Genomic DNA, 27,713 nt, shown 5'->3' on the forward strand with positions numbered 1-27,713 from the left:
TACTTTTCATTAGGTAACTTTTATTTGAGACACACATTGTTGTAAAAAAGTTCACATGGAATAATAAAACCACTGGAGTGTGAAGGTTTGGGGTTTTCTTAGGGGTTGGGTTTGGTTTTTTGTCTATACACATCAATACACAATTACTGATCAGGTTTACAAGTTAACCACATGACAAGTTCACTTTTATCCGCAGGAGCTTTTCACATTACACCTTTATATCAGAGATAAAATGTGTTTGAACATACAGAGTAGAACACTTCTATTTCAAAATTAAGCATTTTCTCAAGGACTATATTTTTTATTCTGAATTTAGTAGCTATATAGCATTAAAATAACTGTAATTGAAGTTTTATTTGCAAAAATGTCCGTAAGGCCATAGGAATGCACTAAAATAGTTAAATTCACCAGAAACAAGAAAAATCAAATCAATGGAAAACCTGCTTTTATGGAAGAAAGAAATACAAGTTTTATTTGTAAGAATGAAAATGATATAAGCAGTTCAGTGAATGGAGGAGAAAAAAGACCTATTATCACCTACAGACCAATCCTTAAGGTTAACATTGCAAAATTTCAGTTACATTAACAGGTAACCAAATAACAGATGCATTTTCACAAATAACACATTTATGCATTTTACACATTATTCATGTACTTTCAAATCATTATCCATTCACAATATTTTAACGTGATATGTATACTGAAGACTCCTTTATTCACTTGCGAGAATGATCAACTTAATTCACTTGACTTCAGCAGACTAGTACGGGAAAGGTACTTACGATAAGAAATAATTTCTGTAAAAAGAACTACAGGTCTGAAAAGTCAATGAGCATTTTAAGACTGTCCCCCCAGTAGAAAAGTGAGTGCATTAAGTTTCACGAGTGGTTTAAGCTTTAGCAATAATAGAACTTCCAGGCAGTAAGTAAATCGGGTATTCTGTACATGCTCAACAAAACCTCCTTGTGCACATTTTGCTGAGCATAGACTGAAAGCTAGAACTGCAGAGCACTGAGAGCAGTTTGGGGTTTGTTTGGCGATTTTTTTCTTTTTTTTTTTCCCTTAAACCATTTAGAAAAATATTGGTCAAGGTAATAGTGCACAGACATGGGGCGGAGGAAAGAGTGCCTACAACTCCATAGCACAAGCAGCAGTTTTGTTTTAGCGAAATCCACCACAAAACGTCTGCCTTTCCTGAAAGGTTAATGGCAGTTTCTGGAACAAAACAAACACATTTACTGCTTAATGAATAATCATTATATGACTTTCATTCTAATGGCCATTAGAATACTAACTACTTGACTGCTACTGCTGAACCCAGGACACTGAGGTATAGTTAAGAGTCCTTCAAAGTCGAGATTATATAGTCTTGAGCAAAGTAGCAACAGAGGCTGCACAAAACAATCATAGTGATATTAGAAAAGCCTGTAGTACCCAGCATCTGATGCGTAGGCAGAATATACCATTTATCATCACCCGCCTGTCTAAAGGAAAATACAGCTAAAAAAACTCCCAGTAAAACATACAGCTGATCTGCACGCTAGGATACAGCACGTTTCTCAATGTCTGACAAGTCAGACTGTACACAGAAAGGTCTACTGACCAAAAGTTAGCACACGGATAAAGTGCAGCCACTCAGCCATTTAATACTGCTGGAGAAAAGGGGTGAGGGCAAAACAGCAAAAAAAGAGAGAGAAATCTGCATTTTACCTTATCCATAAGACCACATGAAATTAGAATTCTTCAGTTTCAGCAGGGGACAACAAAATTGCATTAAATTCTTCTACAAATAGAAAAAGATGAACTTTACATGAACATTAAGCAACGTGAAATATTTACTGCATTATTTTATCATGCATAAAGTGAGTTTCCTATGGTCTTACCTCACATTTATGTACAGTTTAGCACAGCTAAATGTAAGAAAATAGCAAGGTTTTTTTCTCCCCACTCCCACCCCACCCCCCCCAACAAAGCAGATACCCCAATTCGCTGCTGCTTCAAGAAGCATTTCATAGACTCTACTACTTACAGGCTCTTTCAAAGGGAAGTTCATGGAGACTAATATTGAATGAACATTTTAACCACACAGCGAAGACAGGAAAAACAATACAAAGCATTCTGTAAACGGTGCCAAACACAGAACATGTCAGTTTTGGTTTGCAGACAACCCCTGAGATAAAAATCAAAGTATTACGACACCAAATAAGTCAGAGGTAAATTACTGAAAATAAACAACATTCATAATTGGTGTCACAACACTTTCTGTATAGAAGCACTTTTTTAACCATACAGAAAACATAACTGCTTTAGCCCGTCCAAGAAAAACATCAAGGGTAGACAACACAGCAGTTAGGGTTGCTTTGTTTTTTCACTGAACCTTGTTGCCATGAAGATCTTTCTGGTTTAGTGCAGCAACAGCAGTTTATGAGATTCACCACCTAGTTACAATAACTATTTCTATTAAACCACACGCGGGGACAGGTCGATAACCACTTAAAACTTTATGGAACCAGCTACTAATAGTAAACCTTTTAAAATCAAAAGTCTTTAAGTCTTAACGCTATTGGCCATTTCACTTTCAAGATATTTACAACAGACCCAGAGATGACAAGTTCAGTACCTGACACCACAAAAGGAAGCAGTTATCTGTGCTAACAACCAGCTCACTGTTTACAACCCCAGACAATGTAAGTGAAGCAAAAGCAAGCACATCAGACATGAACTTAGACAACGACAGAATGCACCTATCCCCTAGTAACAAACATGCTGGACACAAACTTGTAGTTAAAGCTTACAATGGTCCAAGTTTGGCACATCAACAGAACTAAAGCACCTGTTTTAATTGCTCATTGAGGAATTTTTTCAGAAGACAATAAAAAAGTAGTAGAACAAAGACTAGGTTATACAATGCTCAGTTGAGTAAAAAAAGGCAACTATGTTTGAACTCTGCCTCTAACAGTCTAGGTCACTGTACCAGTTTTTGATGAGAAAAATAACTGCTTGAGCAGACCAAGGAGGGCTTCACACATTCACCATTAACTGCACAACTAAGAGTACATTACAGCCCTAATGTGACCATTTCCTTAGTGCCACAACTTGATATACTCTAGTAACTGCACAGGAAGCTAGTTTTTGGACACCGCATCAAGGGTTGATGCTCACACACATTAACGAACTATGCTTAGAATTACAGTAGAAATGGAAGTCACCTTTAGAAGCAGTCATTTCTGAACAAATGAATCCACAGAGGTTACTCAAAACTCATGCATTCAGCTTCCACAAGCCACTTAAGTGATAGTGATGAGGCTAATTAGTGACCATGATTTCAGCTCCAGAGTGCACTTCCTCATCAGAAACAAAAAAGGTGCAGATGGTTTGAGCTAACAAAGGGAAGCTAAGTGAGGAAAGACACTGTGTTTATTCAAATAACTGAAAGGTGCATCTGTGAATCAAACAGTGACTGGCAATTCAGAACACAACTTTGCTAAGTCTGGTAAAGAAAGAAAAGCAACATACTACATTCAAAATAGAATGTCATCGCTTCTGCATGAACAGATTTGTGCATCTAAGACAAAATGCATACAAACTGTTAAATGCCAATTGTTCTGGTAATTCTCATTACTAGAGTGTTGACATCCATACTGCAGTCATGGCCACAGGTATACAGCATAGGAAATAATGGAAGTGAGATAATTTTACCCCTGGCTCTACTGCTTGAAAATAAATTTGTTTAAAAAGAGAAAACCTGCACAAATCTGTTAAGAATCTTACAAGTCAAACTGTGCAAATACAAATGTAAGATTGTGCTGTAACAGGCAGTAAGAGGCCAATATGGATGTGCAAAGTTAAAAGAAACATAGCAGCTTTTGCAACAGGCAATAAAACAGAAAGTAAAAAAGAAAACAGGTTAACTCTTGCATTTGTGTCTCCACTTCATAGCTTCCATATCTGAGAAAGAAGAGCCTGACAGGTCAATAGGCTTAGTGAGCAAAATCCACTTGGTATTTTGTGTATCGCAGTCTACGTTCAATGGAGCTCTCAGCAGCAGCTTGGTGGTATTATTTCTGAGGCTTTGTGACCCTGTGCTTTCAAAGAAGCAGAAAAGGTTCTAAGTGTGCTGCAGTCTATCATTAGAAGTTCATCAAAGTAGCGTGCATCGAAAGAAGCTGCTCTTCTTAGATCGATTTTCTGTTATTTTTACTGGCCCACCTGCCCCTGATGAACTGTTGTCATTCTGAAAGACACAAGAGCATCAACATCAGGATATGCAGAAAAAAGTAAGTCTGGCTTTCCTAGTCTCCCTCCCCACTTTCCCTCCTTTCAAAGCAACAACCAAAGCAGAGGCTTGTTGCAACCCACAATTATCCACTCTTAATCACTCAGTAAAACTGCCTTCTTTAAAAAGAAACATTTAACAATCCAGATCTCAAGGATTAGCTGAAGGAGTGACTACATGATTTGATGTTTAATAAAGCAAGGATCACACTGGCAACATTTGAAAACAACACATCAGTTCCAGCCTTCCCAGTGTTAATGTCAGTGCAAAATAAAGAAGTTACACACTGATGTGTAACAAAGTGCGATAAAGCACTGCTTGCTCAATTTTGATCTATCATCCCCACTGTAATCCCCAGGAGTATCGTGGTAGGGCTACTATTCAGCCAATGATTATAGCAGTCACTGCAACCTAACTAGTTTGCATGGCAATTTGAAATACAAACCATTTTTCTGTTGAGCTTTGTCATAATGTCCCGTGCAAGTGTGAAAAATGCCTGGTGGGGAGCAGAAATGAAAAACAAAATGAAAAAAAGAGTTACTCACAGGACATGAAAGACAAGATAGATCTGAAATAGCCAGACACATTAACAATACAGTATGCTGTAGGCCACCGGTAGCACTTGGGAGTTGCAAGGCACTCGCTCTGTGTACTAACAGGTGTTTACTTAAATTGCAGTCCGCACGCTTTAGAAGGAAAAAACTGTTTCTTTTTAGTCTCCATTCCTCAAATCTTTGCAGCAGGTGAACAGACTTGCCTGTTGTGTATCTCTTGGGCATTAAAAAAACATGACCTGCTGAAGACAAGGCTACATACACTATGTACGTATAAAGTTAGTTACACTTCCAGTATCTGTATCAGAACAAACCAAAACAACCAAAACCCCACAAACAAAAAATAAAACCACACTCTGGCAAAACTCAGCATCTCAGACCTCAATGTACAAAGGAACAAAGAAACTTCTGTAGCAGAAAAATTCTGCCACTCTCCAGTTCTCCAGAAGCAACCTAAAATCTTGATTTTCCCTATCTGGAGTTACCAACAATCCAAGGACAGTTCCAGAATGTTAAAGACTAAGTATTTCCCCTTTCACTGTGTTCAGAATATATCCAAAGACAGAGACTGATTTAATGCAAATAAATCACAAAAAGTAATAGAAATTAATTCCCTTCTGATCACAAGATTATCACAGTGTGTCATTTCCCAAGTATTTTTAAGTATTTGGTGGAATGAAGACTAAATCATTACTTGCTCAATGCCTGTATCAGCTGCATTTTTTAAATGCTTTCTTCATTATTCATGTGACAAATAGCCATGTTGTTCGGCATAAGCACAAAGTAATGCTTAATTTAGTGACCTACAGGAGTTAAAATGAAATTGCAAGTCAATCATCTGAAGGAACTAATGAAGATGACTGTTGGTACTTTTTATTAGGAGACTATTGCTATGCACAGTGGTATTAGCTGTTAAGTTCACACTTCTATTGTCTGTTGTAAGAATCACAATGACACTGTGAAAATCAGGTCAAGCACTTTTCCAGATGCAACACAATGCAAATAGGTTAAAACTAAATCTATTGTATAACAACCATCCTGCAATTAGAAAAAATGCTTGAGTGGCATGGCACCGCTCATGTTATTTTAAAGTAACAATCTCTTTAGTTTCCAGTTAATTTGTTAGCTGCATGATCTGTACTAAGTACGTTTGGAGGACCTCTAAAAGATATCCAGTCAATGCACATGAAAAAGCTTTCAGACTGTTAGATATAGGAACAACATTTAAGAATAAGTCTACACCTCTTCTGAATGAATGAATCCTGATATAGCTGATTTTTGATATCACATTATATTCTTGTTCACGCTTTTCATGGAGTAAGATCCTCCCCCCACCCACCCCGACATGACAAGAGTGATTCATGGTAAGACAGACTGGAGCTTAGCCACTCTTTCATCCAATTTATTTCCTTATGCGCTCATAAATAGGGGTCTTAGGCTTTTAGAATAAAATTCACTTGCAGGAAAACAAGTTGCAAGTCAGAGACTTCCTCTTCTAACATCAGCTTATGACAGTCTATGCTGATGTTCCAGGTTAACTTCAGTCTCATCTGCACAGCACACATCTAGTAGTAACTTGAAGGCTCGTTGACACAACAGCAAGTTATTCTCAAATCTTGAATCCAATTTCCTTCACAAAGCATTGTTCTAAAATTACACCCATTCCCAGCCCAAAAGTACTTGAAATTTAGCAGCAAGGCACAGAAGTCTAAAGGGACTGTTTCCTACCATGATAATAAACCACTGTTAACGCCCACTTAACAACCAATTCCAGACATTACCAGAAAACAAGAAATGCTGGATTTTACAGCAACTCTAAATATAACAAGACTGCTGACCCTGGAGCACAGTAGGAACTTTAGGTCCCAGATCAGGTCAGAAAGCCCAATAGATCATGAAACATGTCTCCATAGCAGTAGTTCAACAAACACACCCAAGTGTAACACCCATCTCTTACCTCTTCCACATTTATGCTGGATTTTGCACTCGTCTCCAAAAATTTGATTCCATAATCAATTGCTAACTGGAAGAGAGGTTAAAATTTTTCAGTGTTATTGAAGTTCCTTTGTAAAACCAGTGTTTCATATGAGTTCATAATACAATAGATGCTGTATATGGCAGCAAGCTTAAAAAACGAAACCAAACAAGCTTTATTTCTGCTTTTCTCTTGCAAAACCATTACAGTTACTGGACAATTAGACAGAAATATTAGAACAGACCATACCCTCATGTAAATTCAAAACAACAAAGAGATGAACTGCTCACAAAAAGACTTATTTAGCACCTAAAAAACCCCATCAAGATAAAATCTTCATTAATGTGGATTTATGGACCAGATAACTACATACAATCATCCCATAAGCAGTATTACTAGCAACTACACTGCTTCAGCTGTGTACATAATGGATTATATAGTATTCTTACTTGTTCATTTGTTCTGAAGAACTGATGATTGCTTAAATTTTAATAGCAGGAGTAAGTAATTACCATGGTGAATTGCTTAGACTATATACAAAGCTTCAGACTGAGATTTAGAATACTTCATGCTATAGCAAAGGTCAACATCCTTCACAGGATCTTCCTCTCAAGACAACAGTATCATTAAGTTTATTCAGACTTTAAGACTGTCAAGTGCTATTTAAAAACAAACCCTCCCAAACCTGACATCCCGTAATATATAGAAGTTTCTGGAACAAAAGGTTTGAGGCCCATTATCTCTCACATATGCCTAAAACATCCCAAAATATCCAGCAGCCAATGTCCCAAGAAAAGGAGGCTTCTAGATCAGGTAAGTCACCAAAAGCTCACCTTCTCCCCTTTTTCCTTGGACACTTGTCTTTTTTCATTCATATCACATTTGTTACCCAGGATCATTCTTTCTACATCTGAAGAGGCATGCTGAAAGAAGAAACCGTAATCTCTCAGAAACAAAGTACATCACTGCTTAAAAGAAACCAACGTGTCATGCTCATCCACCAGTGACTATTTTATTTTTCAGAAGTTATCTAATGTGAAGGCATTGCTGAGGAAGAGACTGACTTCTCAACCAGCCAAATTAATACTTACATGATAAAACTGGTTGGAATAAATCCTCCTAGATTAAATTTGCCTGAGTATTAAAACAGACCAAATACAGTGCCACAAGCTCTGTACCAGGCTGCACACATGCACAGGCATTTGGCTGTTCTGGAAATACAACAGCACTCACTTTACTTCAAAGCAGTGCACAGACATCTGAGCTATTTGGTTGCAGTATAATTATGCAATACAATTGCACTTTTTAAACAGATTGTTAATAAAATACTTTAATAATCACTTCAGCAAGAGAACTTTTCCAGCCCTATCAATATAGTATCAAACTATAATTTGATATACAGGAATTCGGCTTAAGAGCCAAGTAACAATACTTAAGAAAAGTCCATGGGTTTTACGTTTAAGGAAAAAAACCTAAACCAGCAAGATTATGTTGCCTAACTATAGCTTCACTAAAATTAAGGTTTCTCCTCTCACTTCATAATGTCCTCTTCCTACTTGACAGCATGTCCCTCTAAATGATTTATAGTAAGTTAGTAGGAAGGAAGTTTAACCAAGACCAAATGAAAAGGTCAAAAATCTCTAATCAGACAAACACACAGCACAGTAACAACCAAAATTAGACAGATCTGTCATCACCTCAGCAAAAGGCAGACACCCTAAGATCTTGCTTCTTCCCATTCCTCAGACACACCCATAAGTAAAAAAGACCAATGAGAGCCACATAGTAAAAGCAGCTTTGAAACACTTTACGGTTACTTTTTGAACTTAAGTTTTCTACCTTCTACCCCTAGCTGAATAAGAAAATCTTCTCCCCATTAATAACCACTGTTGCATTCACTGTACAATCTAACTTGACCGTATGTTTTAGCTACTATAACGAAAGTGAATAATTACTTGGTTATTATTGGTCCCAGGAAAATCCTAAAATGAATGGGTTAAGAAATACTTCCCAAAGCACCTACCTCCTCTATGTTTCTTATCCAGTTTTTTATGTTGTCAAAAGACTTTTCATTTGTGATGTCATACACCAGCATAATTCCCTAAACAACGTTAAGAAAATCCAGTTAGATGAGCTAGCACTATTGGGTGGCTTTTGATGTATGCTGTTGGTTTGATTATACTTGCAAGAAGTTCAACAGAACTTACAGACCTACAATCTTTTCTCAAAACGTTATGGCATTGCTGAGAATTTACCCAAAATATTACCATTTGTCATCTTTCGCCACCGTCAGAGGTAAAACACACCACCTATGTGAACTTTTAAATTATTAGCCTAGAGTCAGGAAAAGCATACAAATTGTACAACAGTAACCACGACTCTATGGTTAGTCAAGTTTAGAAGCAGCAGCTCTAAGCAGTCGGAGATGGCAAACCTGTGTGATCCAGTCTGCTGGGGCCAGTAGATCCTTACAGCAGAGCTGACACTAGGTACTCTCCCAGAAGCTTTAGCCCTTTCAGACAGTTATGTACGTATACTAGAGTGGGCTCTCAACAATGAGCAAAGCATGGGAAAACACACAACAGCTGCATTAAGGTCAGATTGCCAGGTTCATTTCCATTCCTTATTGTCTTTCTGACCATTCCTCATAGGACAAAGAAAAGTCCTTGCATGGACTGGGAGGTGGGGAGAAGACCATGTCACTGCCATAACCTTTTTAAGTACTAGAAAGCTCTAACACAGAGCCACAACCATTACTGTTTCTCCCCAGCTGTATTCCCTAACAGTGGCATTATCTGGACCCAAAGCCAGCCCATGAATGGAATGGATCTGTTCATACAAAGTGATAAAAATATGTAGCAGCAGCAGCTAGTAATCAGCAAGTTAAAATTAACAGTGTTCCAACACAAAGTATCTCAAATCATAGCATTAATTAAAAGAACCATTACAAGCAGTTGCAACACAAAGAGTGCAGGCTCCAAGTCAGTTATTTGACCCCAAGTCATTCTCAATGGCGGACAAAGTAACAGTAGCTTTTGTACGTGATTACGTTTCTAGCCCAGATGTTGTATTCTCTACTGGTTGAAGGAAATCAATTCAGTGAAATGCACTTTGAATATTAAAATAATCCATTAGCTATTTTTCAAACATTTCAAATGTTGGAAGGGGTTGACTGCAGTAAACAAGCCGTGTCCCATTAGAGCTTGGGAACTTCACCTTTTATTATAATCTGCAGAAGTTTTAATTATGTTTCAAGAGACAGTAGGGCTTCGAGTTTCATCACGAGAACAGGACTAGACAAAGTACCAACAGGTTTAAAAAATGAAAACCAAAAGGAAGCACAAAACAAAAAACTTCAACCAAACCACAAACTTAATTCCTTGCATCTCAAGCCACAATTATCCTATCCTCCAGTTGAAGACTTACATGATAAAACCTTCAGAACAGCAAACCAGTTACACTAGTTGTGCCTAATTGTTTTGAATGGAGAAGACTCACCATGGCTCCTCTGTAGTAAGCTGTTGTGATTGTGCGGAACCTCTCCTGGCCTGCTGTATCCCTAAAATGCAGTGAAAACAAGCATTTGTTTGAGGAGATCTTTACACTCTTCTGTACCTAACAATACAAGATACTCACTGAGAAAAAATACCATTAAGAAGCTGTTTGCACAGTTTTTTTCAGCCCTCAACATCTTTCTCATTCCCAAGCTATCCTACATACATCCGTGGTTATAGCAGCACCATAAATATGGCACAAAAGCATTTAAATATGCATGCAAGCATCAGAACTCAGCACTACACAGCCTCCCCTAGAATAATTCAAAAAGGCAGCTCTGATGCACCCAAGTCCTGCATTAAACAAAAATTAAAACATGCAGCAGTACAATACTTTAGGATAGTGCATTTTCACATACAGTTAGCTATGAAAATCAGCCACTATACCTTAGTGTGCTGACATTTTATCCTAGATGACTTCAAAGCAGTGTCTGTGAGTGAACAAGAGGACCAGAGTGTTTGGCTACTAGTCACACCTAGGGGGAGCTGAACCCCAAAGGCCTGACAGAAAACAGCTTTTTGACTTGTATTACAGACGGCAAACTTGTACCAGCCACTTCTGGCACTTCACTTCCTTAATCACAAGAATGCTGGCATGCATGCAAATCTTACATCTTTGTTAGAACCTGAAAAATCAGGAGAAGCCCTACATTCACCAGTAGCATTTTAAAGAGTTTGGCACAGGTAATAATGCTACTCCAGAAATACTCTGCTGCTATCAGGAGGCTCAGTGTCTACTAACACACCATGCAAGGAACAGGAGCATTATCACTACTCTGTGCCTCTAAGTACAATTAGCTATCAAAGTAGCAGAGGAGATTATGTTTTGTTAGGTTGCGTGTTTTAGTTTACACATACTGTGTTAATGCTTCCTTTCCACAGGGAATAGCTAAGACAACGTTTAAGAGGACAGGTTTCGACAAAATGGGAAGTGGCTGTAACGTTCGCATGTGAACAGGCTATCTCCTGTGCTACTGAAGCAGAACCACTCTAAGATCAAGCTAGAAGAAAGCATAAACCTCATGGACAATCAGTGAATAAAAGGTATAAAACTTTAGTGCAGCAGGCTCAAAAGCTATGAAGTATTTATTCCTGATCAAGGATTAACTCAGTGCTCACCAAAATCTTAAATTACTTGGCAATACTTACCATATCTGTAGCTTGATTTTCTTTCCATCTAATTCTATAGTTCTGATCTTAAAGTCGATTCCTGCCAGAGAAAGCAATAGTCTGAGTTTTGCAATAAATGAAAAGGAAGTGTTCAGTTTTGTTTTGACAATTTGGTATGAGCAAACTTGGGCAAAAGAATTATTCTGAAGTTGTCATTTCTTCCAAACGCAGGGAAGGGCTGAGGATGCACAAAGATTTGCAGCTGCACCCAAAGTGTCAAGGATAAATTAATCTGAACAATGAAATAGACCAAAGTCAGACTCACTATTAGGGTTAGTCAAAATTAAAAAAGGAAGATCTAACATCAGAATTCTTCCATTTTACATCAAATCAGGTCATGAGCTTGAATCTACATTTTTCTCCGCTTTTGACAAGCCCCTGCAGTTTAAGTCAATTCCCTCAGCTGGCTCCAAGTTAAAAACACGTACTATGACCCCTTAGTTCCTTTTCAAAGCTGTCATCTACTTCTGAAAACTCGTGTTTCATGCAGTCTAATCAGACATCACAGTAAATGGTAAAGCACCAGGAGATAAAAGCTATAGACATAGCTGCTGAAGCACACCACACATGGGACTTTTTCAAGAACACCGGTCTAGGAGTAACTTTTCCTAGGAAGCTCCAAAAGGTATCCAGGAAACACTTCTCTCCTTCCTCCCCACCCCTTACACGTCCACATGGCACCCAGCAGTTCCAAGACTGGTTTTGAAGACAGATTTTAAGCCATGGGTGGAAAAAAAATATAATTCAGAAGGGCTTAATATCTTTTAAGGTTTAGAGGGACCAAACGACTCCATGAAGCAAAGCCAAGATTGCCGAACAAACTAGCCTTTACCCTGGACTGTTTCAACTTCAGTGTCTCTAAACCTACACTATAACACAGTTACCTACATATAGTGACATATAACCTACACTGTAACAAGCTGAGACTGCTCAAGTCCCACCGTGACTGCCAGATTTGTGTGTCCCAGGACAGCCACCCCATGTACCCTCCAATTAATCTGTCTTGAAACTAATGGCTCGTTTTTTTGCTTCACTGAATCTTTAATAGTTACTTGATATTTAGTCACAGTTTGCAAGATTTGGGTGGGTGGGGTAGGGGTTGGGGTTTTTATTCCTTCATGTGTAATTTAAGTGACAATTATCAAGAGTATCTCAGTTGGGAAAATGCCATTTCTAGCTTTATGAATTCATCCATCACTTAAACAGGAAGCCAAGGGACTTTATTAATATACTACAGTAACATTTGAATATGAAATATGGACATTCACTAACTATTAGGGTTTCATTCTCACATGTGATATTAACGTTTTAAAACACTGAAAATACCAAGTTTCAGCCACTTAATCTTGATGTGTTATGGGTGCGTCATTCAGCCCATTAGTTAGAATACAAATTACACACAGAAATATCACCTCAGCACTTTTAACAGCATATGAAATTAACTGCATTAATTTAAACTGCTATGACTACTGCTACGACTGCAGTTTCCCAGGACTCACAAGCAGATTTACAGGAAAAAGGATCCTCTCATTAATTCACATTCTTCTAAAAATGACATAAGAATGACGCGTACTTTAAAACCCCTCCCTATTATGTGTATCAGGAGGTTGGTAGCATTTCCATTTCACACTCAATAGGATTTCGTGTCTCCCTCATTGTAAAGATTTTTCTCCTAACTAGGTGCAACACTTGCTGAAATCACCAATGACCTTTGCTCTGAATAGATTTTCTTTTGGCCCCAAAGGCTATAAAGCACAAATTAAAGGTTCTTCTGGGAAGGGTATTGCATCACAGACAACAGCAAGTTATATCTGTTGTAAAAGCTCCTCTGTGGCTAGGCTTGAAGTCTTGGAATTAAGTCCACAACTGTTGGGAAAACGGGGTTCAGAGACTACTGTGGTTTAAAGATAATTCTGTATGCACTGTCAGCTGCTGAAGCTAAGACACAGCAGCAGCAACAGTGAAAGATTCCTGTAGGAATGTTTTTCGGAGTTGCAGTCAGGTATCTGTGTGCACCAACCCATGCCTTGCACAGGCTGGTTTCTTGTGGTTAGTCGTTTCCCTTGCAGCACTAAAATGATTTGTACAACCACCCCTTTGATTACTGCCAAACCTCCAGATCTGCATCAAAAGATACCTTCTTGGAACTTCACATTTCTAGTAGGAACCTCCACCGAAATTCTCAAAAAAGAATTTCAAAGCTCAAAGAAGACTATAAAAAGGAAAGCCATAAATACCCCTGTTACAATACTAAAAAGTTTAACAAATGCAACTGCAACTTTTTAGAGGCTAAAATGAACTAGAAACGAGTGTTTCTTTTGTTCTTTCACTTCAGTAACAGGAAGTGGTGAGCTGCAAACATTCGCAGAGCAAGCCTGGTGACATGTGCTACCACTTCCTGCCAAGTGCACTTGCATGGCTCAGTACAAGCAATGTCCTGCTACAGTTAACTTTAATTACACCATGTAAAACGCTCCCATGACTACAGCATTGCAAAAGTAATTACTGACAGAGAGTTTCCTTTATCAATGAATTCTTATTTTGCAGTCACACACTGCAAAATACAAAACTTTAAAAAGATAGCTGGGGCTAATAAAGAGTCATTTGTGAATCAGAAGGTTTCAGTGCAAAGGATCACACAGCTTTAAAATGCAATGTGCAAAGTTGTTCTCCCCAGCAGGGGGAAACAGACCAGAAACATCTGGATGTCCACCTTAAATTAAATTTCAGAAGCTTTTAGAAAGCACAGACCTAGACTAATTCTCAGAATGCAAATGCTAACAGGGTAATTATTCTCAACCCCTAAAGTGGAGTTGCCACACAAGTGTGACACACCAGCATCAATCTAGCAAGTCTGTTATGTATTAGATAAAGATGCAAGAGCATCTCTTGCAATAACCACAAGCTTACAGTCTGCAAGGATGAAGTCCAAGCTGGGACCTCACTTGTGCCTTGGTTAGGAGTGTAACTGGTGGATTCCCCTTGCAGCACAGTAAATGCAGCTGAGGGATTATTCTTCAAAATCCTTTGCAGATCCTATAGGCCAGGGATGCACCCTCTCACCTGAGAGTATTTTCTGCCATAGCTTCCAACAATGACAAAGAACACACTGAGCAGAGAAATCTGTACACTAAGGATGTCAGTGTCCTTAGTGCCACAGAGCCATATACACAGAAAGCCATGAGTTGCATGTTGCCATATCTGCCTTGCATTGCTACACAAAGCTAAGGTCTATCACTGCCCAACACCACACAGCCAAATATTAGAAGCCAGGGAGACCGGCCTCACCTAGGCCTCTTCTAGTTTAAGCCAAGAAGTTATGTTCATCTCGTACAGCAAGAGCTCTTCTGCTGCTACTACTTCTTCTTCCACCACTCCACTCCTGAGTTAGACATTCCTTCTTATTCCAGCCAACCTAGGCAGATTTAACCTGTAATTACTCAGTAATGCAATCATTTTAGAGAGACATTGGGAAGTGTTCCAAAGAGGTACTTTACAACACTAAATATACAGGACTGCCCAGCAGCACATATTGAGAGGTTCCTTTTCCAGCTTTAGTACCAATGGTTTTCTACTACGGACCTCCAAGAAAACTACTCTGACACAATTCTCACTGGAATGCAAGGACAAACCAAGCAGAGATGCTGAAACAGTTCATTTTGCTACTTGAGTTCTTAGAACAGTATCTTACTCTCATGGCATCACTGATACTCTTTTGTTCTCACCTCATCTCGGATTTTAACCCTGCAGTCACCAGAGCTAGTACCTCAGGTTTTTCAGTGCTACAGTACTGGTTTCAGATAGGTCTCCACTACAACTTTTTCCTACATAGTCCACTGTTTGGACTTACAGATCTTGTTTCTCCTTTTAAACAACATTAAAGATGCTACAGCACAAAGAAACCAAACCAAAGTATTGTCTGGAACAAATCAACTGTTAACAACAGTTCCAGAAAATACTTCCTGAAGGTAAAGGTTTCTCTGGCCTTCATCCTCCTCAGCAAAAAGGTACTACTAGAAGGGCCATGTTCTTCAATAATACAAGCAGTGAAAGACAGAAAAGAAACACATAAAACTAAAGAAGAAAAAAATCCCTTAGTCGCTACTGGCAAACAAATATTGCAATTGTTAACATTTAGCTAAATTACACAGTTGTCAACCAGGATTTTAAGTTAATCTTTCATGGGGCTCAACATCAGTTTGCGGCAGCTGGACCTTACATTTGAGAAAGCTGTATGATCAGGTGACAACTCCTGCTGATTTTAACTCCAGGTGATTTAACAGGTTTCCCATCACTGAGCTCACAGAATCTGTATATTAATAACATTTCTCTGGTGCAGCTGAAGCAAAAGATCAGCCAGGAAATCAACACCATTCAGGATGCAAATAAATGTCAATGACTGATAGAGTACACTGGCCTCTGTATCTAACCACAGTAGATTATTTCTCCACCTCTGGCAAAGCAATACTTCATTTAAAAAAAAAAAAAAACAAAACGTAGCACTCCATGTAGCAGCTTTTTAAATGGTTCAGTTGTTCTTTGTTTGGTTTTAAAACATACCAGCCAAGGGGATTTTAAAAAGTGATTAAACACTAAAAACTGGCAAAGCCGTGAAAACAAATTAATACCTGGTTCGCTTGCTAGGAAGAGTCTCGTTTTAGACCCAGCTATCAATGAATGTACAAGAGGCACCACAGGATCAGATCTTGTTTATCAAACTAAAACCTGAGAGATCTGTTTTGCATGACCTGCAAAAAGCAAACCCCCACCCTCCCAAGGAAGTTATCCTCCTACTTATCAAACCTCACCTTACTCTTTTGAAGAACAGAAGAAAATTGAATGGAAATTTCTTTTTTCCAGTGGGATTCCCTGATAAACAGAAACTTTATGGCACTTATCACCACTGGACATAGATCACAATAAAAAGGAACTCATTACAAGATGGGGAAAGGAGTCAAGGTTCAAAGTCTCGTTACCCTTTTGAGCAATACAGTGTCAGAACAACTGAAATTTACACATCAACTTTCAAGCTGGGCCTTCTCCAACTTCACGGCACTGGTCCTTCCTATCCCGTTGTGTTTTTATGTGAAGTGGGGGGGGGGGGTTGTTTGGTTTTGTTTTTTTGAATGGGCAAAAGTGGAGAGGGAGAAAAGTTTACAACTTCTTTACTGCAAGACACAACACGTGAGAGCCTTCAAGATATACAAAAGGAGAGGAAGATATTTTTCTGCAGTCACTCAGAGTTAAGGCTCAATTAAAAGCAACTTGGAAATGACAAGCAGATTTGTAACCTACCTTCAAAAAACAAAGAAGTGACTGAAAATTGGTACGCTTCACCTTCAGTTGGCTGAAGTCTGGGAGAGAATTACTTGGAAAATGCTCCCCCCCCATCGGCTTTGCATCTTGTGAACAGCAAGCAACTGAGTTGCACAGGTGAACATCGGACCCAGTGAGCAGTAGTAATTCTGTAGCACAGCTGTAACAGCTGGTATTGTTCTGCTGGCTCTCCAAAGGATGGGTTTGAATTTGGGAGGGCTGTCACAAGCCTGTCGGCCCCACACACTGCAGCAAGACATGCTTCGCAATCAGCTGCTGCCACTGCATTTGCTTTTCATTATACTTTCAAAGAGTTGTAAGCAACTGGTACTGAGGACACTGAAGCCCTCACTCACACACCTTGCTCCCCACAAGGTGACAGGCATGCAGATACCAGCACTGATCACACATTTGAGTTTCATGTGGACACGTGAACAGAACTGAAGGGTTTTTAAGGGAATATTTTCTTGCACTACATCAGTATATTGCCTCATCTGTAAAAGCAGATGAATAAACCCTCAGAAATCTGCTTTTATATTAGATCTTTCTTGAAGGATTTCAGTAAACATAAGAAATGACCAAGTAGGAAACATGAGCAGTGTAAAAGGCAGGGTGGGGAACACTTGCAACACACGAGTGTGTCATACAGCCTCATGCAAAAGAACAAAGTCTAATCATTTTGAACTTGACCATTTGGCTTTAGTCCCCAGTAACATCTGCAGTGCATTTTCAGATGATCTCAGCAATGTCTTGTATCACTATGCAAATTAAAGACATAGTAGTCTTTTATTGGGACCATTTAAAAATGCAGCAGATTAACACAAAGCAATGCACCAAGGTGAAGGTCAATGGTGTTTGAAAGTTGAAAAATAAATTTATTTTAGAGTCCACACAAGTGCAACCAGTTTTAGTCATCCTTTCCCAACTTGAAGGGACAAAGCCCTATTCTATTCCTTCAGGAAAGCCCATAAGAATCCACAAAATGTTTCTAAATTCAGAGTGGACTGAATAGGCTTCTTCAGGTTAACTAGCCTTTCTTTCTTCATCTTACTGTTCCCCAATACAAAGAACCTAATACCAGTGTCCTACACAATGATTCCCAGAGGAGTGTCCTGCACCTTGAAAGATATTAATAACATTCTCAAAGTTTAAATACACTACACTGGCAAACTAAATACACCCAAAGAGGTCAAATAGGTAAGGCAATAAAGATATATGTAACATAAGGTGGTTTCCTGCTTGTAAGACCTTGAAACTTACTACCAAGATCAGCTCAATGCTCATGATCCTAAGCAAACTGCCACTTCCTTCAGCATGTGTCCCCTCGCCCATGGTACAGCTACCACTTTAAGCTTCCTTTCTTAAGATAAGCTACTTTTTATCTACAAGAGAATAAGGGATTCAGAATACAACTTACAGTCATCAGAATTAGACCACCCTACACATTGAAACATTCAGGTTTCTGGCAGCTCAATAACCTATTGTGTAATCTGGTTATCAGATCTGAATCCAGTACTCTTCAGCCACTTGCTCCTAAGAGCGTTCCTATGAGTTCTGCCACCCCAAATGTGCATTGCAGTGCTTCAGTGTGAACACTAGAACATCCTGCAAAGTGAAATTATCCTCCCACATCTTAAATTCAGAATTTACAGACTGCTTTGAGCAGCCTCTGAATTGCATGACTTTAAATACCAAAAAAACTCAATCCAAATCTTAAGACTATAAAACAACACAGGAATAGAAACTTACAACTGTTTGACATGAGTAAAATTACCAACTGTCACAACAGACCAACTTTAAAAAGAGCTGGGTCCCTGCAGAACATCTTACAGGGTTTACAACACCAGTACTACAGCTCTTTGAAAGTGCACAGAAATAAATCTATGTTTACCTCTTGTTCTATTTGAATTTGAAATAAGCTACACTTGGTGGTAACTCAGTTTCCTCTAAAATAATTTCGGAAGAGATTAAACTACACTACTAATACAGACAGCAAAGTTTGTTTATTGTAAGGACTATTTATAGACCAAGTGCCTCCAAGAGGAATGCACTAACTTAGCTGCTCCGAGAACATATTCCTTGCAGGCCAATGTGCAAACGGAGAGCAGCAAATGTTAAAATTGGCCACAGACTTGAGCTGAGGCTACGGTTTCACAGCTAACTGAAACTAGGGTAGGCGCTGCCACTGAAGAGTCATGACCAAATCCTTTTCTCTTTTGATCAGGTTAGGTCTCCTCTGGGCGAGTTCCATGTTTCAGCTTATCATCATCCGTGATGGCGCAACTTAGAGGACAGGTACACACAGTCACAGGTCTCCTCTGAGTGAAGACCACAGACTCCATTGAACCAATTATTAAACTGAAGCCCTGGTTAATACAGACCAAGGTGGCCCATGAGTAACTTGCAAGCAGCTCCAGTATGGATCCTACACCAGGGTATCACCTGACTAGCTGCAGGTCCATGCTAGTACAGGAACTGCTCTGTGTTTCACCCTCCAACTACAGCTAGATATGGAACAGAAATGGCTGCAGCCATCTCCCAGGGAGCCAGCCCCACACTCACTGAAGCTGTAATGCAGCAATGTGAGATTGGAGGATCTGTTACCTACTTTGAAGTTCTTCTTTTCCTCAGGTCTCTGGGATGTGCAGCACATGGCTTTCTACTGCACAAGAAAAAACAAGTTTGGCACATGTTTTAATGGGGAAGAACACCCATTTTCACATTTAGGAGATGCCTTAGGAATACAAATATTGGATTATTCTTTCAGAAGAGAGGACATGGGATGAGTCCTTACCAAAAGCATAATTTAATAGGAATGAGGGGAAAAAAAAAAAAAAAAAGGAAGTGGAACCTGCAATTCAGATATGCTTGTAAATGTAGAAAGCACAGAAAATGCAGTCTTTAACCAAAGTTATGCTAACGGAGTATTGCTGTCAGGGAAAGAAGAAAAAAAAAAGAAAAAGGCCCACTTCATCCAAAATCTAGCATCTTAAGCACCCAAAATGTCAAGGAAATGCCATTTAAAAAAAAATCTTCTAGAATCAGGACTACTTGACACCATGATTTAAAGTTCATTGTTCACTATTACAGAATCATAGAATAGTTTGGGTTGGAAAGGACCTTAAGATCATCAAGTTCCAACCCCCCTGCCACGGGCAGGGACACCTCACACCAAACCATGTCACCCAAGGCTCTGTCCAACCTGGCCTTGAACACTGCCAGGGATGGAGCATTCACAACTTCCCTGGGCAACCCAGTAAATATTCTATTCATATATTGTCCTATTCTATTCATATACTACACTTCAGCTGAGATGAGGAGAACAGGCCAAAAAGGTTAGGGTTGTCTATACTGAACTGGTTACTCAGAGTGACTTTTGTGGGCCATACCACTGTCTGATTACAAGAGATGTTACCTGAAAAGCAAGCATACAGTGTGTCCCAGAATTCATAAAAGAAGGAAAGAATTGGCAAGTCATTGATCACTTGGAGGTAAAACACCCTTGCATGGTACAACCAATGCACTTTGCATCTTCTATTCCAACAGTACCCGTGATAGGTACACATATCCTTCCAGCTACAGACTTAAGACAGATAAGAAAGACTACATACAGTTAGTATGTACGGTTAAACACTGCTATAGGCCAACAACTTGGACTGCCAAGCACCTCCTTGAGAGATTCTGGGATATCACGACAGGATCAGAAGCAGAAGAGAAAAAAAAATTAAAAACACTGGAAAATGCTGAAGATCAGGCCAAAAATCAAAGCTGAAAGTTTGAAGTCACTGGAGTTATTTTTAAAGATGGCACTCTCAACAGCCCTTGGGAACATCATTTTATCAGAGGTTCTTTAAACCCATGTTCTTACATGGGGGTAAGGGGGGGGGGGGGGCATCTGAGAAGCAAAGGACACGAGGGAAGAAGGGCTGCTTTATTTAGCTTCTTATATAAATGACAAATTAGGCCTTTTTTGAAAGATTTTACCACTTAAATTAACTGGCAAACCCACATAACTTATTAATGAGGGCCATACTTGTCTTTCTAGCACATAACAGTTTTCTTTTCCTACATTATGCAAAGTTCTTTTAATGGCCATTTCATCTCCTTTTCCTGCATTGCATATTCAAAGTACTCTTCTCTCGTCACTTCTGCTAAGCCACAAGTTCTTCCAGTCAGCAGTTCCTCTGACTTACTGTATCTTCCTCCTTCCTTCCACGCTTGGGTTGACACAGATACCTTACTTCATCTTTAATCCCATCAGAAGTCACACCATGCAGACAAGACATTCTGCTTCAGTAAAGGGAAGCTCTTTCTCTCTAGCAGATAAGGAAAGGAGGATCTTACTGGGGGTGGGGAAGCAGTGTACGTGTTCCCTGGCTGGCAGCCACGTTAGCTTTGTCCAATTTCTGATACTCAACCTGTTCTTCCCGAGTTCCAGATTTGTTGCCAGACTCCTGTTAGCGAACAGTCTGCTTTAAGTGCTCTTAGATGCTGTCATACATGTAAGAGAATGCCACTGACATTCACCATCAGGCTTTTTTCTCTGATGCCCAAAGCAGTACAGCCTGCACAGTAGCAGCAAAGCTAATACAGATCATCTTAAACTTGGTCCTCCCTATCAGAAGTCTTCTGAAACATGCAGTACTTCAGTTGCCTTTAAAACTTTGAACAGTTTAATCAGAAGTGTCATGGTTTACATTTAAGATGAAAGTTTATAGTAAACCACAAGATTAAACTGAAACTACATGCAATTTCTGGTCAAACACCCTTTAAGAGGCACTAAATTACAACCCCTTTTGTTGACTTAAGTTTTGAGTTGCAAGTCCAGCAACTAAAAGCTTCTGGATCAATTCTACTTGTACAAGAGTCTTACACAGTGAGACTCTGTTGAAGTTACTACTATTCATTGCTTATTCACATTAGAAAAGGATCAGATCTACTTTATATATCTACAGTCAGCTTGATGGTCTGGGCACTCAAACTACCATAACATCCGATTAAAGATAAACAGTAGTATCATATCCCTTGCATTACAAACACCTGATTCCTATCACAAAACATGCAATAAAGCATCACTATAAATACCGAATGGATTCTTAATCACCTGGTATGAATTTCAGTTAAACGCCAAAATAAGTCAGTTCAAGATGCATTTCTACTAGAAGGATATGCTACTGCAGAAGGACTAGTAGATCCTTCCAAAAAAAGTAAATAATGAATTCCTAAAGGCCAAGTGTTCAGCACCTCTCTCAAAGCCTGTATCAATCAATATGTTTGTTCTTACATTCATTCAGCAACAGCCTGCATTCTTAACTTTGCATTCGATCCAAGTCACAAAAGCAGGTCTGAGCTGCCCTCCTGTCACTCAAATAACCAGGTAAGACATAACCGAGATAGACCTCCATCTGCCAACTAGGAGTAGGCATAGTCAGACATCTGTCACACCGTTTCAGACTAACACGCAGCAACACAGCTGCAACAGCATTTTTAAGAAAAGCCAAACAACTTCACTTACGTTGCTGGCCTGTTGCTGAAAACAGGAAGGTAACACAACCTCATGGGCAGACGAAAATCAAAGTCTAAGATGTCTTTTGTTACCAGCCAGGTGTTCGAATCAAGTTTAAGGTCACAAGAGATACAAACTTTAATGCTTCTAAGCTACAATGTCTCCAACTAACACTTTCTGATCAACATGCGGTAACATCTTGCTGACCACCCGTCACGCACCCTGACTGCGGAGTCATTCTTCCACCTTCACATTTGTCTCCATAATGCTGGCTGCCCCTATTCCCATGTAAACCCTTGATGTCCTTCTCACACTGAACTGAATAAATACCCAAGCCCCAGATCCTACAAACCTTGAACATTCACTTCCATTCTGTAGATAAGAATAATGGTGCCACCTGAGACACAAACTAGCCTCAGTCATTTTATGCATGGCAGAGAACACTTACAATTCATTTATTATAATGACCATTAATAAAGACAACGCCTTCCTGACTCTCTCCTCCCTTTGCTCATCTGTCATTGATGTGTGTTTTCTTCTACAGCTCCTGTCATCTGGAGAAGGCCAAAAGAAATGGATGGAAGGACTGTAAGGAATGCTGAAGCTTAATGAGAAGGTAGAAAAAACCACAACAACCTGTCTTTTGTCTTATCTAACAAGTAACCATGGGGAAGAAGAATAGAAACATTCAGTGAGCCATAATTTAACTTGAGTAAACCAAACCAATTTCCATTACATGTTATAGGCATGGAAATTTCACTCCAAAAGGGAAGTTGATAATTTTGCTTGTCAAGGATTTTCTTTAGAGTGTTCAGGGGTCAGCATCCACGTGCTTGATTGCCAGTCATGACCTATTTTGCAAGATGTAGGCTAAGGAAAAGTTACTTCTGTAAAATCAACAAAGTGTTTGAGCTCTGGGATCCAGGACTCTCTCGTGCGGGCAGCTTTCTGCCAAACGCTGATATCATCTTGGATTAAAAAGAATAAATACAACAAACTTTGTGTCAGAGTCAGCAGCCGTTGTACCAGGCCAGAAATGCTGCCGGCTAGAAGATCAGAGTTTACTCTCATAGAAACCAGTTTAAACAGAAAGTTGAAAGGAATGCAAAGAATATACCTTCTTACTTGCAATGATAAACCCAATCCAGTTTTACCAGACAGCACTACTTGAACAGCAAGTTAAGGTACTTGGAGACTGCTAAATTAATGCTTCTTATTCTTGTACACCACTGAAATGACTAGCAAAATGCACATGAGATACTACGAGATAAGTTTTGCTTTAGGAGCTGTTTAAGTGTGAAAATGAGCTGACTCAACTGCATTTTCCTTTCCATGTACAACTGTGCAAAAGCAGAAGTTTCCACTCAGGAAGCAAACTAAACAACATAACCTTACATAACACATTCCTGCTGTAAAAGCTTTATCCTACGTTAGCAGTGAAAAGCTGATCCCCACAAGGGACCACAGCAGCATCAGGACTTGCCCACTCTGTGAGAAGTTTTCCAAGCACAAATACGGAGCTCTGTGTAAAAACTTTCAAGTTACTGAAGGCCAAGACCTGCCTTGCCTAGAGCTGATGAAAGCCCATCTGTGCTTTCACAGACTGAAAACACATCACCTTGAATAACCAAGGGGATCATCCGAGAGAAAGACTGCTGGTTCACTTCTCACAACGGGTAGCAAAGTTTGCTGAAGGTATGAGTTGCACCAGGTAGTGAAGACAAAGACAGAAAAACTCTTGTACCAAGAGTCACCCAAAACAGAATTAAAAGCACAATAAGTTATAAACACATATGCACTGCCCTTTCTCCCACTACTCATGCAACTGCTGCCCAAAAGACACCAGGCTGGAAGACCTTACTGTCTGCATCAGTACAACCACCATTAGAGCATGACCAAAAGTCTTCAGGAGAAAAGTCAAGGGACCACTGGCAAACCTCCAAGCAATCCACAAGGATGCAGCCTTACAGGCATGTTTTGCATGACAGCAGAAATCTGCCAAGTATAACACAAGTATATCGTGCAAGATGACAGAGTAACTCCAATTAATTAACTGATTTCTATAATAGAGCAATGTCTCAACATCCCCCTCCTAATTTCCTTTTTTTTTTTTTTTTTTTTGGGAAGTGCTTCCATTGCTCTAGTAACTGCAGTGTTGTGGTTTAGCCCCAGTTAAACTACTAAACAACAACAGAAGTGGGAAAGTATAAGAAAGATAGCTGGTGCTTAGACATGATGTGCACCCCTACCTCATGGCAACAAAGTCTGTTTTAATTTCTGGATGTAGAAGCAAAGGAAAAAAGTTGAAATAGAGGCTTAACCCCATGTATTTAAGAAAAACCTATAAATGACTTCACTCATAAAGTGCATTTGCATACATAAAGTAAAATGTTATTCTTTAATTTTAACACATCTCAAATATATGCCTTCTCAGATATCTTGTTAGGAAACAGGGTACCACTAAGGGCACATAATATCATGTGTTCTAAGTAAAATCATTGTGGACTGAACACACATTGTAACAGGAAGTACCATCATACTGCAAAATCCCCTTTTTGGAGAATGTATACACAAAACAGCCTGGCAACTTATACTTCAGGAAGACTCAGTGCACTCAATTAGGAATGCTAATCTGGAGACATTAAAACTTCAACTGGCAGGTGGGCCTGTTTGGGAAAGCATTGCATCCCTCTGTCTCCTTCCACACTAGGGTTGGTTTTGCTTTATCGGACAAGGGAAAAAATCAGAACTGTTACAAGTGGAATGCCCCTTTGCTCATCAGATGTGACAACATAACTGCATTAGCGACGATTCTAAAACCGACTAGTACTGAGCAGCCACCATGCACTCACAGAGAGAGAACAGATTAGATCTACATGACTGACCTAAAAGTAATACAAGCAATATACAAAAGAGACTGAAAAAACTCCAAGTACTTTTATTGAAGCACACATCAGCACTTTATGAACAGTTTCACCATTTCCTGCATTGTCAACTTCACTGTTTGTAGATTCTTTGCTGATAAATGAAAGGGACTGGAAGAAACAAATTCTAAGATGGAAAACTGAACTGTAAAATCACAAATAGTGCCTATAGAATCAGAAACATGCCTCAGTTATTAGTAAGCCTCTTCAGGTTGAACAGGGTTGAAAATACTACCCTTGTGAAAGCAAGTGTAAAGGAAGGAAATGGCAGAAAATCTTACTGAGTAAGGCAAGAAAAGAACCAGCATCGCATTCAAAATCCTCAAGACTTCAAAGTGAACCAGTGAGAACAAGAAATATCAAGGGGCTATGCAGTTTAGGAAACATAAGAAAAGGGCTGGGAGTCAGACACACACATTTATGTCCGCTATCTCCTCAAAAGTATGAAGAGGTATTTTATATTTAGCACACTACCAATGTAGGGTATTTCTTTTCTTTAACTATACAGCATTTATTAATGTTTATTAAGTCTTTCATTCTACAACACATACAGCAGAATAACTTTGTAGGGGCAATGCTATTCAGGTCTTGATTAGCCAGCGTTGCTGATACAGCACTTTGAAAATGGTTGCAGAGAGAAGAGGAACATGCCATTTTAATTCTTCAGAAATATTTTGTTGCAATGCAGGAAATCTGTTCTCAAAGTGCTGGAAATGCCAGCCATACCTCATGGAGTCAACAGCATTTGCCTCCATCAAAATTTGTTTCCTCCCCGTGCACCAAGTTCAGCATAATAAAGTGTTTGAAGAGAATATGGCATTTGGGCAACATAAAACAAGTCACATGTTATTCCACCCCATCTTTAAATCAATTTCCTTCCAATAAAGAGTCTACTCATCTTTTCAGGGTTATTTTCCAAAGCCAGCATTACTTTTGTCTTCCTAAACACTAGCAACCTCCAGTGCAGTTTACCCCTTCATCCAGAAAATAGTGTACTCTATTTTAAGTGACCTCAACTACAAGGGGCTAACCATAAATCTCAAGTCTTGCCAGACACAGAATCACAGACTGATCTGCGTTAGAAGGGACCTTACAGCTCATCCAGTTCCAAACCCTGCCACAGGCAGGGACAGCTTCCACTAGAGCATCTTGCTCCAAGCCCCTGTGTCCAACCTGGCCTTGAACACTGCCAGGGATGGGGCAGTTTCAATGAATTACTATCTCAGTGAATGTTGTGGCCTAAGCCGAGGACAGTGAAGAACTTCAAAATTTTGCTTGTGTTTAGTTCAGTGGAAAACACTTTAAAGCTCACAAATCTCACAGAAACACAAGATACAGCAGTCTGTTTCAATACACAGCATCCTGCCATCATTAACAGAAATCAGCTGTGCTTTAGAAACTCCTTTTCACCACCAAACTTGTGACCAAACTTAACTTTCATCGAGGAGGTTCCTCTATCTAGTCACTAAGGAGCTTCTAACTCCAGTTCACTCAAGAGCTTGAATAGAACTATTCCAGATCTCAAACCCATGAGCTACACGTACACGCATGAGTTTATAACAGTTGAGAAGTGATAGTTAAACGACCTGCCGAGAGCCGTGTGGTCCCTGTCACTGCGCAGCTGCGCACGACCCACAGTTAACATGAGCTGCCGAGCCCTCTGCCACCTTCTGAGAATGCACATCTAGGAAAGGACCCATAACGAAAGCGCAAGAAAACCGACACAACGATCACCCCGCAGCTCACCTAGCGCGTTGTTCGGGACGCGGGTCAGGGCTGGGCGCTGCTGCAGCCCCGCACACGCCATCGCCCAGGCCGCCCAACGGAAACACCGTTCCCACGAACAGCACGACCAACAGGCGAGCGGCCCAGTGGCTCAGCCGCCGAGGCCGGGCCAACTGTTGCTGCCGCCGGGCCCGGTCCGCACCCTGCGGCTCCCCGGCAGGGGCCGCGCCCTCGAGGGGCAAACCCTGTCCCGCACCGCAGCCCGCCACACGGCGCCGGCGGGAGCGGCGCTCCCGAGCGCGGCCAGACCGGGGCACGGCGGCGGCGCTTCCTCCCGCAACGGCCGCAGGGCTCCCGCGCAGCGGCCACGCACAAGCCGCCAAGCGCGGCCCGGGCCCGGGCGGCGACATCTGCGGCGCTGCCCGCTCCGCTCCCCGTCCCGCCATCCCGGCCATTCCTCTCCCGGCGGGAGGGCCCCGGCCAGGACCCCCCCTTGCCCCTGGGATGGCGGCGCAGCCGCGGCGCCTCACCGATGGTGGAGATGAAGGTGGTGTTGAAGGCGTCCTCGCTGAAGCGGAAGAGCAGGCAGGTCTTGCCCACGCCCGAGTCGCCGATCAGCAGCAGCTTGAACAGATAATCGTACGTCTTCGCCATCTTGCCTCGGCCCGCGCCGCAGCGGGAGGGGGCACCGCGGGAGAGGGGAGAGGAGAGAG

General features: G+C 40.3%; 1 protein-coding gene across 1 annotated transcript; it reads right to left on the reverse strand.

Moving 5' to 3' along the window:
* RAB8B (RAB8B, member RAS oncogene family) lies at positions 1 to 27,713 on the reverse strand. Its single transcript, XM_062626005.1, has 9 exons — positions 27,531 to 27,713; positions 11,509 to 11,569; positions 10,304 to 10,364; positions 8,829 to 8,906; positions 7,639 to 7,728; positions 6,788 to 6,853; positions 4,722 to 4,772; positions 1,711 to 4,234; positions 1 to 1,215 (listed from the first exon to the last, which is right to left on the reverse strand). The coding sequence occupies exons 1-8, from the start codon at positions 27,652 to 27,654 to the stop codon at positions 4,142 to 4,144; spliced, it is 624 nt and encodes a 207-aa protein (XP_062481989.1). The 5' UTR covers positions 27,655 to 27,713; the 3' UTR covers positions 1 to 1,215; positions 1,711 to 4,141.

The sequence above is a fragment of the Pezoporus occidentalis genome, unplaced genomic scaffold (assembly GCF_034315485.1).
Source record: "Pezoporus occidentalis ecotype Australia unplaced genomic scaffold, CSIRO_AGI_Poc_V1 ctg11, whole genome shotgun sequence".
Lineage (NCBI taxonomy): Eukaryota > Metazoa > Chordata > Aves > Psittaciformes > Psittacidae > Pezoporus > Pezoporus occidentalis.